At 42.2% G+C, this 12,891-nt stretch overlaps 2 protein-coding genes across 2 annotated transcripts in view; one reads left to right on the top strand and one right to left on the bottom strand.

Annotated features, from left to right (window-relative positions):
* The first annotated feature begins 145 nt into the window (after positions 1-145).
* On the top strand, positions 146-2,107 carry FAHD1 (fumarylacetoacetate hydrolase domain containing 1). The gene has a single exon (XM_082858134.1). The coding sequence runs from the start codon at positions 402-404 to the stop codon at positions 1,065-1,067; it is 666 nt and encodes a 221-aa protein (XP_082714260.1). The 5' UTR covers positions 146-401; the 3' UTR covers positions 1,068-2,107.
* A 7,213-nt stretch (positions 2,108-9,320) lies between these two features.
* Positions 9,321-12,891, bottom strand: part of MEIOB (meiosis specific with OB-fold) — a 29,270-nt gene continuing 25,699 nt past the window's right edge. The window contains exons 13-14 of the mRNA XM_082858135.1: positions 12,501-12,587; positions 9,321-9,708 (exon numbers count right to left, since the gene is read on the bottom strand). Coding sequence (XP_082714261.1) covers positions 9,598-9,708; positions 12,501-12,587 — 198 coding nt within the window. The 3' untranslated portion in view covers positions 9,321-9,597. The remainder of the gene's footprint in view (positions 9,709-12,500; positions 12,588-12,891) is intronic.

Raw genomic sequence — 12,891 nt, 5'->3', positions numbered from 1 at the left:
AAATCACGGCCAACCAGCGCCCGCCGCCCCACCCCCGACCAATCAGCGCTCGCGCCCAAACCCGTGCCCTCAGTTCGCCCCGCCCTTCGGCCAATCAGCGCTCGCGGCCACACCGGTGCCTCCTTAGCGTCCCGCTGCCGCGGATCTGAGGGCCCCCTGAGAGGCACCTGCGCGAGAACTTCAGCCTCTCTCCGGGGAGCGGGCCGCGTCCCGAGGCCGGGTCAGCCCCGAGGCAGCCACTGGACAGCCGCTCCCAAGAGGACGAGCGCCGCGACTCCTGGGCACCCGGCGGAGTCCGCGGGACGGCGTTCCGAGGTAGTTGGTCCTCTCCGGGTAGCCTTCGGCGTCCGGTGGACTGCCGGGCAGAGTCCACGTGACTCAGGGGGGCAACAGGCAGGAGCATGGCTGCCACCAGACCGCTGTCCCGCTTCTGGGAGTGGGGGAAGAACATCGTGTGCGTGGGCAGGAACTACGCAGACCACGTCAGGGAGATGCAGAGCGCCGCACTGAGCGAGCCGGTGCTCTTCCTGAAGCCGTCCACCGCCTACGCCCCCGAGGGCTCGCCGGTCCTCGTGCCCGCCTACACCCGCAACCTGCACCACGAGCTCGAGCTGGCCGTGGTGATGGGCAAGCGCTGCTGCGCCGTCCCGGAGGCCGCAGCCATGGGCTACGTGGCCGGCTATGCCCTGTGCCTGGACATGACCGCCAGGGACGTGCAGGACGAGTGCAAGAAAAAGGGGCTGCCCTGGACTCTGGCCAAGAGCTTCACGGCCTCCTGCCCGGTCAGCGCGTTCGTGCCCAAAGAGAAGATCCCTGACCCTCACAACCTGAAGCTCTGGCTCAAGGTCAACGGCGAACTCAGGCAGGAGGGTGAGACATCCTCCATGATTTTTTCCATCCCCTACATCATCAGCTACGTTTCAAAGATTATGACCTTGGAAGAAGGAGATGTTATCTTGACCGGGACGCCAAAGGGAGTGGGTCCCGTTAAAGAAAACGATGAGATCCAGGCTGGCATACACGGGGTCGTCAGTATGAGATTTAAGGTGGAAAAGCCGGAATATTGAGTGTATCCAAAGCACCCTAACTTCTTAACACGTTTCAGGGGGAAGGGGAACAAGATAAAAGCAAGAAAAGGTTATTTAATGTGATAATCCTTTAATGAGAAACCAATTTTTTAAAAATGATTGGATTGCTATGCCTCAACTCAAGGAAGATGGACCGTCGGAGAAAAACCTGATCTAGAAGAGCTGGGCCAGAAATGGAAATGAGAAGCAGTGCCTCCTAGGAAACAACAAGCCAAATGTTCAGAAAACTTACTTTCCTTTCCTAAAACTGGACCGGATAAGACTTCAGTGGGTCATTCTGCGACCACGTGTTCAAGACTTAAAATCTGCAAAGGAAATGGAAAAGCACGTTTCATCAGTGTTTCCCAAAGTTCCTTGATGATGAAAATCATCTGGAGGTATTTGTAAAAGTAAAAATTTCCAAATTGCTGGGCCATCCCAGGCCTAATAATTAATGGAATCAATCTCTGGCACTCCAAGTGATTCTTATCATGCAAATGTGGAAAAACACTACTCCACATAGTTAATTAAAAGTTTTATTTAATAAGTGAGCAATTAATGAAAACCTCACTTGTTTACTTAGGGTGTGTATTCTGGGTCATAGATTCTGAGTTCGGGAGATAATTTTGAAACTATTGTTTCCCAAATAAATATGCTGTCTTTTGTGTGACCTAAAAGTGTACATTTTTCCCCCCAGTAGTGGTTAGGAGGGACACATCTCATTAAGGGGCTTCAGACCTTGGTCTTTGGCCTCCAGAATACTGTGCTTTATTAACAGAGTTAATCAGCACCTGTACCTCGCACCCAGCGATAAGGAAGCTTCAGGGAAGTCAAACTGCCTGGGAGTGCTGCTTTTGCTCTCACCTGCTCCCTTCTCTGACAAAAAGCTAAGTGAGATGCACAACACAGCTATCAGAGTGCCTGGCGGAGTCCTTTAGGCTTAGGCAGGCAGGAGCTCCTGCTGTTAGCCTAAACAGAAGGCACCTGCTGGCTCCTAACATTTATTGAGCACTTAGTACTACTAGGCACTGTGCCAAGAGTTTTCTGCGTATTATTTAATCCTCAACAAAGCTGGAGGGTGGTATTATTACTACCATCCCTGTTACACAGACGGAGACAGATTTAGAAGCTAGCCAGCCTGGCTGTATGGTCACTCAGCTAAGTGGCAGAGCCAAGATGTAACCCAGCAATCCCAAGACCAAATCCTGAAGTCTTTTTTTTCCGTATTTTTTTTTATTGAAGTATAGTTGATTTACAATGTTGTGCCAATCTCTGCTGCACAGCAAAGTGACTCAGTTTTACACATATAGAAAATTTTTTTTAAATATTCTTTTCCACTATGGTTTATCCCAGGAGATTGGATATAGCTCCCTGTGCTATACAGTAGGACGTTGTTTATCCATTCTAAATGTACAAAACCTGAAGTCTTGACCACAACGCAGGCTGCGTCTTTTAAGTAGATATATTAGAAAGTTCAAATGTTTAGGTCTTATGCAACCTAAACTTTATGCAATTTATAATTTATTATGAGGAAGTGTCATAGTTGGATTTGTTTATAAAATGTCATACTATCTTTTATCTTTTTTGTTTTGTTTTGTTTTTTTGGCCACATCCGGGCCACAGCAGTGAAAGCCCAGAATCCTAACCACTAGGCCACTGGGGAACTCCTTTTTTTTTTTTTCTTTTTTTTTGCGGTACGCGGGCCTCTCACTGTTGTGGCCTCTCCCGCTGCGGAGCACAGGCTCCAGACGCACAGGCTCAGCGGCCATGGCTCACGGGCCCAGCAGCTCCATGGCATGTTGGATCTTCCCGGACTGGGCCACGCACCCTTGTCCCCTGCATCGGCAGGCGGACTCTCAACCACTGCACCACCAGGGAAGCCCCAGGAACTCCCTTCTTTTATCTTTTAATAACCCTTCTTTTTTCAAATTCTTAAGCAATAGATGTTTATTATAGAAGACTCAGAAAATATGCATAAGCTAAAAACCAAAACACCCCAAATTTCATATGCACAGAGACAGTCCAAATTAAGCATTTGGTGTACATTCTTCCAAATCTGCAGATGTAATTGTGATCTTTTAAATAGAATTTGTTCATATCATACACTTTTCTAACCTTTTTTCACTATATATCGTGAGTATCTTTTCATGTCAGCACATTTCAGTGATTGCATATGATGAAGTCAGTCCTCCATTTTTGGTCATTGAAATATTTTCTAATTATTTGCTAGTAGTTATTTCCTTTGGCTAGGTTCCCATAGTGGAAGAGCTGAATCAAGGGTATGCTTATATTGAGAGTTTATTAGTAAAACTATCAGATATGAGGTCCAGCTGAACCAAGTCTACCAAGCTGACAGATGTGAAAGCAACCTAAAGGTACACAGCAGGAGCAGTGTTCACATATGGCCCCCTTGGGTGGACAAGCCAGCATCCAGATAATGTACGGTGCCCCTGAGGTCAATGTTCACCCAGTGGTGGCACAAGCTTTGTCACAGACAGCTGCTATCAGCATTGCAGGTATAGCACACAAACTCCTTGACTGCAGGAATCAAAAAGAGATACCAATTCTCATAATTCCTGATGTTGCTAAAATTGCAATAATCCTAATACCCAGAAAGTACATTTTCACCAACTTTTATTTTTGAATAAATTTAAACCTACTATAAAATTGAAAGACTAATGCAACAAACTCCATATACCCTGCACTAAATTCAACAATTGTTGACATTTGCTATGTTCATTCTCTCTCTTCCCACCCCACACCCTGTGTGTATACACACACACAAACAAACACGTTTTGGAAAACTGAAAACTGGAAGTGAGTTGCAGAAACACTCTACCCTTTCAGCATGCATCTCCTAAAAATAAGGACATTCTCCTATATAGTCACAATACCCTTATCACAACTTTTTAAAAATCCATGATATTATTAGTTCATATAGAGTATATGGCTTGACATCTGTTCTTCTGGACTTTTTTTTTTTAATTGTTCGTTAGGCATATACTGTGAATATCTTTCCAGGTCGGTGCATATTTTCATAACCACTTTTAATGACTGTGTCTTAGATCATGTACCCCAGAAGCAGAGCCTTAAGTGGGGATATTTGTTAAGGTGATTTTTAGGAGTGCTCTCAGGAAAATGAAGTGAAGAGGAAGTAGAAAGGGCAGGGAACAAACTAAGAAAGAACAGGGTCTCAGAACTGGAGATGAGTTTCAGTCCACTGACCATCCCAAGAGGATGTCATTGCCAGAATCTGCTCCCCCACCTCTACTGTAACTTCCCCAGGTAATTCTCCAACCTTTATAGAAGCTGAGGGCTAGGTGCCTACCAGAGATCTAGGTGGAGCCCAACACTCCCCTAGAACAGCAGTGCCCAACGTTTCTAGCACCAGGGACCGGTTTCATGGAAGACAAGTTTTCCACAGATGAGGGGGAAGGGGAAGAACGGTTTCCAGATGATTCAAATGCATTACATTTATTGTACACTTTATTACTATTACATTGTAATATATAATGAAATAATTATACAACTCACCATATTGCTGACAGGAGGTGGAGCTCAGGTGGTAATAATGCAAGCCATGGGAAGCAGCTGTAAATACAGATGAAGCTTCGCTCCCTAGCAGGCCACTCACCTCCTGCTGTGTGGCCTGGACCAGGGGTTGGGAACCCCTGCCCTAGAGGTTGCATAGGTTTCAAATGCTTTGCTACTAGAAACAATGATGCAAGGAACATCCTCCATACACATTATTTGGCACTTGTTTTTTTCCTTAGGGAAAGTCTTAGAGGTGAAATTTATTAAATAGTTTGCTGGTTACATTTTGATACTTTTCGCCAAATTGCCCAGGGGAAAGGATATACTAATTTGTACTTGACAAGAGTGTTAAAGAATACCTTTTTGCTCACACCTTAGCCAACACTGGGTATTGTGGCTATGGTCTTTTTAATTTGCGTTTCTCTGATTAATAGTGAAGCTGATATCTTTTCATGTGTTTATACAGTTATCTTTTTTTTTTTTTTTTTTTTGCGGTATGCGGGCCTCTCACTGTTGTGGCCTCTCCCGTTGTGGAGCACAGGCTCCGGACGCGCAGGCTCAGCGGCCATGGCTCACGGGCCCAGCCGCTACGCGGCATGTGGGATCTTCCCGGACTGGGACACGAACCCGTGTCCCCTGCATTGGCAGGCGGACTCTCAACCACTGCGCCACCAGGGAAGCCCAGTTATCTTTTTTTAATAAGTTTATTTTATTTATTTTTGGTTGTGTTGGGTCTTCGTTGCAGCGCATGGGCTTTCTCTAGTTGCGATGAGCGGGGACTACTCTTTCTTGAGGTGTACAGGCTTCTCATTGCGGTGGCTTCTCTTGTTGCAGAGTACAGGCTCTAGGCACGCGGGCTTCAGTAGTTGTGGCTCTAGGGCTCTAGAGCTCAGGCTCAGTAGTTATGGTGCATGGGTTTAGTTGCTCCGCAGCATGTGGGATCTTCCCAGATCAGGGATCGAACCCGTGTCCCCTGTATTGGCAGGTGGATTCTTAACTACTGCACCACCAGGGAAATCCCCACAGTTATCTTTTTCACAAGACTATTGGGCACATCTTTGGTGTAAATGTTGGTGTAGGATCTGATTTCAAGGAAGTTTTATATTTCCTTTCAATACAATTCATATGCTAAAACCTTCATATATTCTAAAGGGAAAGAGTAAAGTAATTGTAAATCTAATAAGATACTAGAAAAAAATTCAAATTATAAAAGCAGAATAGACATAATACAACAAATATATTGTCAAATATGAGTGCCAATGATATTGCTATACCTCGACATTTACAATAACTGGTACTTATTGATCATATACTAAGTGCATGAGTCTAAGCACTTTACATATACTAACTTATTTAGTCTTAACAGTTGCCCACAGGAGTTGGTATATTATTATCCCCATTTACCAAAGGGGAAACCACAAATGTGGAGAAGCTTAGAGCTGGAGTCCATCCTGGGAGTAGCAGACGGGGTTGAGCCTGCAGCCACAGAGCCTGCCCACTCAGCCACCTCCACATCTACCTCCTCTAACTTGGCCTTCATGTCCCATTTGTAAAGTAGGCAAAATAACAGTAATTGCATAAATCAGATAATATAAATAAAGTGCTTATTACAAAATCCATCACATTAAAAAGTATTCAATAATGTAACATTGTTGCAGCAATTTAATATCTAGAAACTTATCCCGAAGAAATAAGAATGTGGGGCTTTCCTGGTGGCGCAGTGGTTGAGAGTCTGCCTGCCAATGCAGGGGACACGGGTTCGTGCCCTGGTCCGGGAAGATCCCACTTGCCGCAGAGCGGCTGGGCCCATGAGCCATGGCCGCTGAGCCTGTGTGTCCGGAGGCTGTGCTCTGCAACGGGAGAGGCCACAACAGTGAGAGGCCCGCGTACCGGAAAAAAAAAAAAAAAAATGTGGCCAAAGATTTAGCTATAGCCATCATTTGTAATAGCAAAAAATGTGAAACATTTTAAATGTCAAATGTTATTAGATTGGTTACATTCACTATCATATACTCATATAATAAAATAATATGTAGCTATTGAAATTATGTAGAATATTTAATGGCATGAAAAGTTTATTATAAATTATTAAGTATAAAAGCAGGTTATAGTATAACCTGTATTTGTAAATCATATGTTTTTAATTTTTTGGTTTTATTTTATAAATTATATGCTCTAACATAGATGGAGAGATGATTAAAAACTCAGGAAAGACATTTACAAAAATGTGGATGCTTGTACACAGATGTTCAAGTAGCTATGATTGGCTAATCACAATAGCCAAAAGGTGGAACAGCCCAATTGTCCACCAAGATATTAATAGATAAACAAAAGGTGGTACATTTATCCAATTCATACATACTACTCAGCCATAAAAAGGAATGAAATTCTGACACGTTATAACATGGATGAACCTCGAAAACATTATGCTCAGAAAAATAAGCTAGACACAAAAGGACAAATATTGTATGATTCCATGTATATCAGGTACCAAGAATAGGCAAACTCATAGAGACCAAGTAGATTAGAGGTTATCAGAAACTGGGGGAGGGGGAAATGGGGAGTTATTGTCTTAATGAGTACAGAATTTCAATTTGTGATGATTAAAAATTTCTGGAAATGGATAGTGGTGATGTTTACAAAAATTGTGAATGTACTTAATGCCACTCAATTGTACACTTAAAAATGGTCAAAATGGTAAATTTTATGTGATGTATATTTTACCACAATAAAAAAACAAAACAAAAACACATTTATAAGAAAAGAATATATTTCCTGCCAGTTTAAAAAAATTGGAAAAAAAAAATTGGGATGGGAGATTATGGGTTTTCTTTTCTTTCCTTTTCCTTTTTTTATCATTTTCTCTAATTTTTCTACAATAAACACATAAAACTTTATGATAAAAAATATTTAAAAAGCAAAAACAACTCCAGGGTTCCTCAAGATGAGTAATAGGTGGATAAATATATATTGTGTTTCTGCCACGTACAGAGTATTGAACCACAACAACAAAAACCCTCACCAAAGCAGAATTAGGAAAGGAAAACTGTATTTAAATGAACCACTAATAGAAGATTAGGAAAAATTATATAGTCACCAAACTATTTATATAAAGCAATATAAAACATGTAGATCAGAAGTCACTAGGACCAGGAAAAGCAGCTTCTGGAGAGCAGCAGAGAAATAGAGATCCTGGACAGGGAGTTGTAGATTTTGTGTTGATGGGGCAGAATGCTTCTTTCTTTCATTGATACTTCAAGTACCTGCATTCTGGCTAATCTACAGCCAAATTTTAGATACTGACCCGTTTGTAATCTTCATTCTGTGAATGTGTAAGTTAAGTAAGCTCTGTGAAGCACCTCTGATTCAGTGTGGCATGACAGCTAGCCCTGTAGATTCCAATTTCATCAGATGAAATAAGCAACTGTGATGTCCCTCTAGTGACAGGCATGGGGTCTCCTTAGTTAAATGCCAGCGGACTGAGAGGTCACCATGGTAGCAGTGAGGAAGTCATGCAGAGCCCTCTGCTGCCCACTAGGCCTTCACAGGCCTTGGTTAGGCAACACTAAGTACTGCATATGCACCTACTTTGAGAATGCTGGTATTTTGTACCTGTATTATGCAGTTGAGGCTAGTGGTGAAACATCCAGAGCAGCTGAGGGCCATGGACTATAGGAGCCCAGACAGCTGGTTCTGGCACCCAAAGTGCCAGGTGTTGGCACTTTGAGACCTGCTGCTGGAGGTCAGAGCCCCAGGAGGCCTGGCACAGCAGCGCCGGACACACTATCTGGGCCAGGCATCCTTGTCCCTGCACCACTCTCCTTCCTTCCTTCCTTCCTTCCCTGTCCACCTTCACAATTCACCCTGATTAACACACCTATCCCCTCCCCGAGGGAGAAAGGAAGGAAGCCCTTCATCAGGTACACTTGATATTTGCACAACTATGATCAAGATCTTCATTACTTCATTTATTACCACAATTTAGACACACTAAGTGTCAACTCATATCCCTCCCCCATGGCTGCATATGGTTAAAGCCAGAGAAAACATTACTGACAAGATAAGTTTATCTCCCAACACCAGCTTTATAAAAGAATTTCGTTCACTTACTTTTTCTTTTTTCACTCCTGTGGTAGGTGAAGTGTAGCCTTTGAAGTGCCAGACCCAAATTACGCTGGACAAACCTCCCACACTGTGGATCAACACTGACCGCAATGGTGGGTCTTTGCCCTGAAGCAAGTGACCAGTGACCGGAGATGGTGTGGAGCTGAGCAGAGCACTCTGGGGCTGCTGCAAAGGCAGCTGAAGTGGAGGGGCCGTCGCCCTGTCAAAGCAGAGCAGGTCACCCACCCTTCCAAGTTCCTAAGACTCGTCACCGCTTGTGAAACTTCTGAAGCTGGTCTTCCCCGAGTTGATTCAGACTCACAAATGTCAAGCCTGAGTCAGCAAGCCTTCACAAGCATTGGGTAGCTCTGATGTGTCATCAGAGAAAGCAACCGACTAGAAAAGCTCTACAGTGATCAAAACAGTTGTACAGCATCACCCATGGACTTCTGCCGTCCCCACCCGGCACTGGGAGAACCGGTCGTCCGCGCCCATCAGCTCCAGCAAAGTAGTCTGAGCCATGGCCACGTTGTTTTTATAGGTTCTGATCTTTCTCCAGGCAAACAAGACAAAGAGGAAAGGGGCTTAAGAAAAATCATTCATATCTGTGGGAAAGATTAAACTTGTTTATTAATTCATGCAAACATTTTCCAACTTGGGAAGAGAGAGAGGGCAAAGCCAGTAGAAAAGGCCTTCTAAGAAATGAATAAGAGGGGGATTTTAGGATTTACTCTTAACTGACTCCAGGGGGAAACAGAATAACAATTTACAGAAACATTCTCACCACATTTGAACAAAATACAATTTTATCTGTAATTTTCAAACTCATTTTCCACTTTAAAGGCGGTTAAAACTTGTATTCTTTTCCAGAGTTTAAAATGACGTCTGGTTTTTAAATATTTCCTTGTCCAGACAAGTTCCTACTTGCCTCGATAGGATCTGCGAGCTTACAGGAGAGCACACTCACTCTCAGTCCACCCCTTGCTCTATGAGATAAAAAAAACTGCAGGGAGAAAAAGAGAGTTAGTTTCTAAAATCACCTGGTATACAACGCTGAAAACCAATGACCACAAATAGAGAACAGCAATGAGTTTTCTTTACAGATATGAACAAATACTTCAGTTAAAGCTGTAAGACAATGGAAAGAGTTCCAGTCTCAGGCAGAGTTGGGAGAAAAATTATAGATCTGGCTTCTGACAGTAATTTTGTAAAAATCCACATCAATTTTTCATGACCTTTTTCTCAGGTAGGAAAGTTGGCATTTCAAATCCAACATATAGAAAAATGGGCTTAAAGTGTGTTCAAACAACCAATTGTGACAGACGTGAACCCGCAGCAGTAACGTGACCTGTTAGAGCACAACAATATCATGATGCAGTTGATTAATAATGATGTCTCACTTTTTACAATTTACAAAGCACTCTCACCAACATTTTATTTAGTATAGAGTGGAAGGACACATCAGCTAAGCACTTTAATTTCCTTCATTAATTAATGAATTGAATTAAATCTTTGACATGTATTCATTTTATTTTGTATGAGTCAATTTAACCTTTTTGAAAATTATTCTTTAACATTAATATCAGATCTTACAAGGATCTGTGATACTAATATCACTATGTGTTTTAAAACATTGAAATGAATAACTCACTTTGAAATCCCTCCAAATGAACCACTTTAAGTAGCCATTATTTTTAATTGAAATATGATAAATATACAAAATGTCCTATATGGAAATCCTTTGTTTTTATCTTATTAGCAGAGCAATGTAAGTTCTTATTTTTTAAATTACATGTTCTGTTTTAACTGATTTATAACAATTGAAATTGTATTTGAGGCTCACAATCTTTATTACATTTTGTGATATAACCACTACCTGCTTGAAATCTTTGTTAAATCTGACAAATATCTTTTTAACATATTCTTTGGAAAGGTACAATATCCATTTACTTGAGAGCAATTTGTTGCTATATTTGAATCAAGTTTGGGAAACTATAAATAAGTTACCATGAATTTAAATTGATCAAACTCAGAGCAACTGGTACCTCCTGTTTGGAGGGAAACCACAAAGTTGGACAAGGATCTGAGTATATGCTGATTTGGGTATAGACAGTATACAGTATTTAGGTGGATTCATGCAAATGGTGGAAGAGATGCAGTATATTACTGTAATTTTCCCCCTTTGGCCTAGTAATGAAGAGGCCTCAAACTGAGGTCCTAGAAATATTGTTGAGGCCATTGGTGACTCCATGTCTGTAATCTATTCAGATATGCTTGAGGCTGCAAGGAAAGGAAGCCACAGGAAAACAGGAAAACCTGCTTACGAGGCTGAGATGGAGCAGACCCAGTGTTCTCAAAGACTCTTTCAGGGTATCCATGAGATCAAAGCTATCTTCATAATAATATGAAAATGCTCTTTGCCTTTCTTACTCTCGTTCTTTCACCAGAGTGCACTGTAGTTTTCGAGACTACATGACATGAGATATCATTGTTCTAACTGCTAAAAGAATGTGTGCTCATGAATACATTTAAAATTTTTCTCAATGTTAAGTTCTAGTACAATGTTGACAGATATAACTCACTTAAGAGCTCAAAAATTTTTAAGAGTGTAAAAGAGGAAATATCTGAAATAATGTAGACTGTGTAGCCCTATCTCACCTGTGACCTGGGGCAAGAAGCAACATTTCTTGGTCCTATTTTCCTCATTTGCAAAACAAGGGGAGTTTGTCCCACTGCCCATTTTACACTTTTAACACTAAGGTTCTGTGGCCTTCCAACACTGAAGTGTTGCTATTGCTGCGGGAGTCTGCTCTGATCAGAGTTGTAGGAGCACAGAATTTTAGAGGCTTAGAGAAGTTAATTAACTTCCCCAGGGTCACATAGGCTGAGGAATGGTGGGACTGGGAGTCAAACCCAAGTCTGTCTCACCGCAGCATTTAACTTGCTATTGAATACTGCTCACTGAAGTGAGGAGCATCGCACATGGGGGCGGGGGGGACCCAGCTTTGACTCTAAAGCCCAGTTCCTAGCCTTGGAGTTAACATTAACGCAGTTAATATTTTCTTTGTTGGTCTTTTTATTTTGTATCATTTATAACTTCTTTATACTATATGAAAAAAGCTGATTACTTCCACTGTTTCTATGGTAGCCAAATCCTTCTGCACATCTGGGAACTGGGCATTATTAAAAATAACAAATTCCTGGGTTTCCCTGGTGGCGCAGTAGTTAAGAATCTGCCTGCCAGTGCAGGGGACACGGGTTCGAGCCCTGGTCTGGGAGGATCCCACATGCCACGGAGCAACTAAGCCCATGCGCCACAACTACTGAAGCCTGCGCACCTAGAGCCCGTGCTCTACAACAAGAGAAGCCACTGCAATGAGAAGCCCGTGTACCGCAACAAAGAGTAGCCCCCGCTCGCTGCAACTAGAGAAAGCCTGCACGCAGCAACGAAGACCCAATGCAGCCAAAAATAAATAAAAATAAAAAAGTTTATTAAAAATATAACAAATTCCCTAATTTATTACATCATACTCCAGGATTTTCTTATTGCTTGAACATATAGAATAACATAGTACTGGGACTTCCCTGGTGGCACAGTTGTTAAGAGCCCGCACTCCCAGTGCAGGGGGCCCGGGTTCAATCCCTGGTCAGGGAACTAGATCTCACATGCATGCCACAACTAAGAGTTCACAGGCCACAACTAAGGAGCCTGCCTGCCACAACTAAAACCTGGCGCAACCAAATAAATAAATATGTTTTAAAAAAGAATAATATAGTACTATAAAGTGCACTAACCTTTACATAGATTTTGCTTCTTTCCAAAAGAAACTGCCACTTTAATGCTGTTTTCTGTTCATCCGTCATTGCAAGAAACTCATTTACCTGGATAAAAAAATTAAACAAATATTTCCAAAGAATATATAGATAACTCATCTTGACAATAATGTAAAACAAATTTGCTCACTGGAAATGGAATTTATCCATAGTAATTACAGGTCAATTCTCTTGACGGAGGAGATAAGGCTAGATAGAAAGGCTCTAAACTGAATGTCTGAAGCCAGCCAGGTGGCTCGGCACAGAAAGCCCGCCTTAACAAAGTGGAAACCACTGAGGCTTAATGGTAAACTTCATGAGCGGGTTCTAACAATAAAAAACATCAAACCTAACATCAAGCACACAAGCTAAT

This window comes from Leucopleurus acutus (genome assembly GCF_964270905.1).
Source record: "Leucopleurus acutus genome assembly, chromosome: 16".
Taxonomy (NCBI): Eukaryota; Metazoa; Chordata; class Mammalia; order Artiodactyla; family Delphinidae; genus Leucopleurus; species Leucopleurus acutus.
The sequence above is the reverse complement of the archived record's forward strand: the minus strand, read 5'-3'. Positions and strand labels throughout refer to the sequence as shown.

Coding starts and splice junctions, on each gene's coding strand:
- FAHD1 (XM_082858134.1), top strand. CDS start 402: ATGGCTGCCACCAGACCGCTGTCCCGCTTCTGGGAGTGGGGGAAGAAC.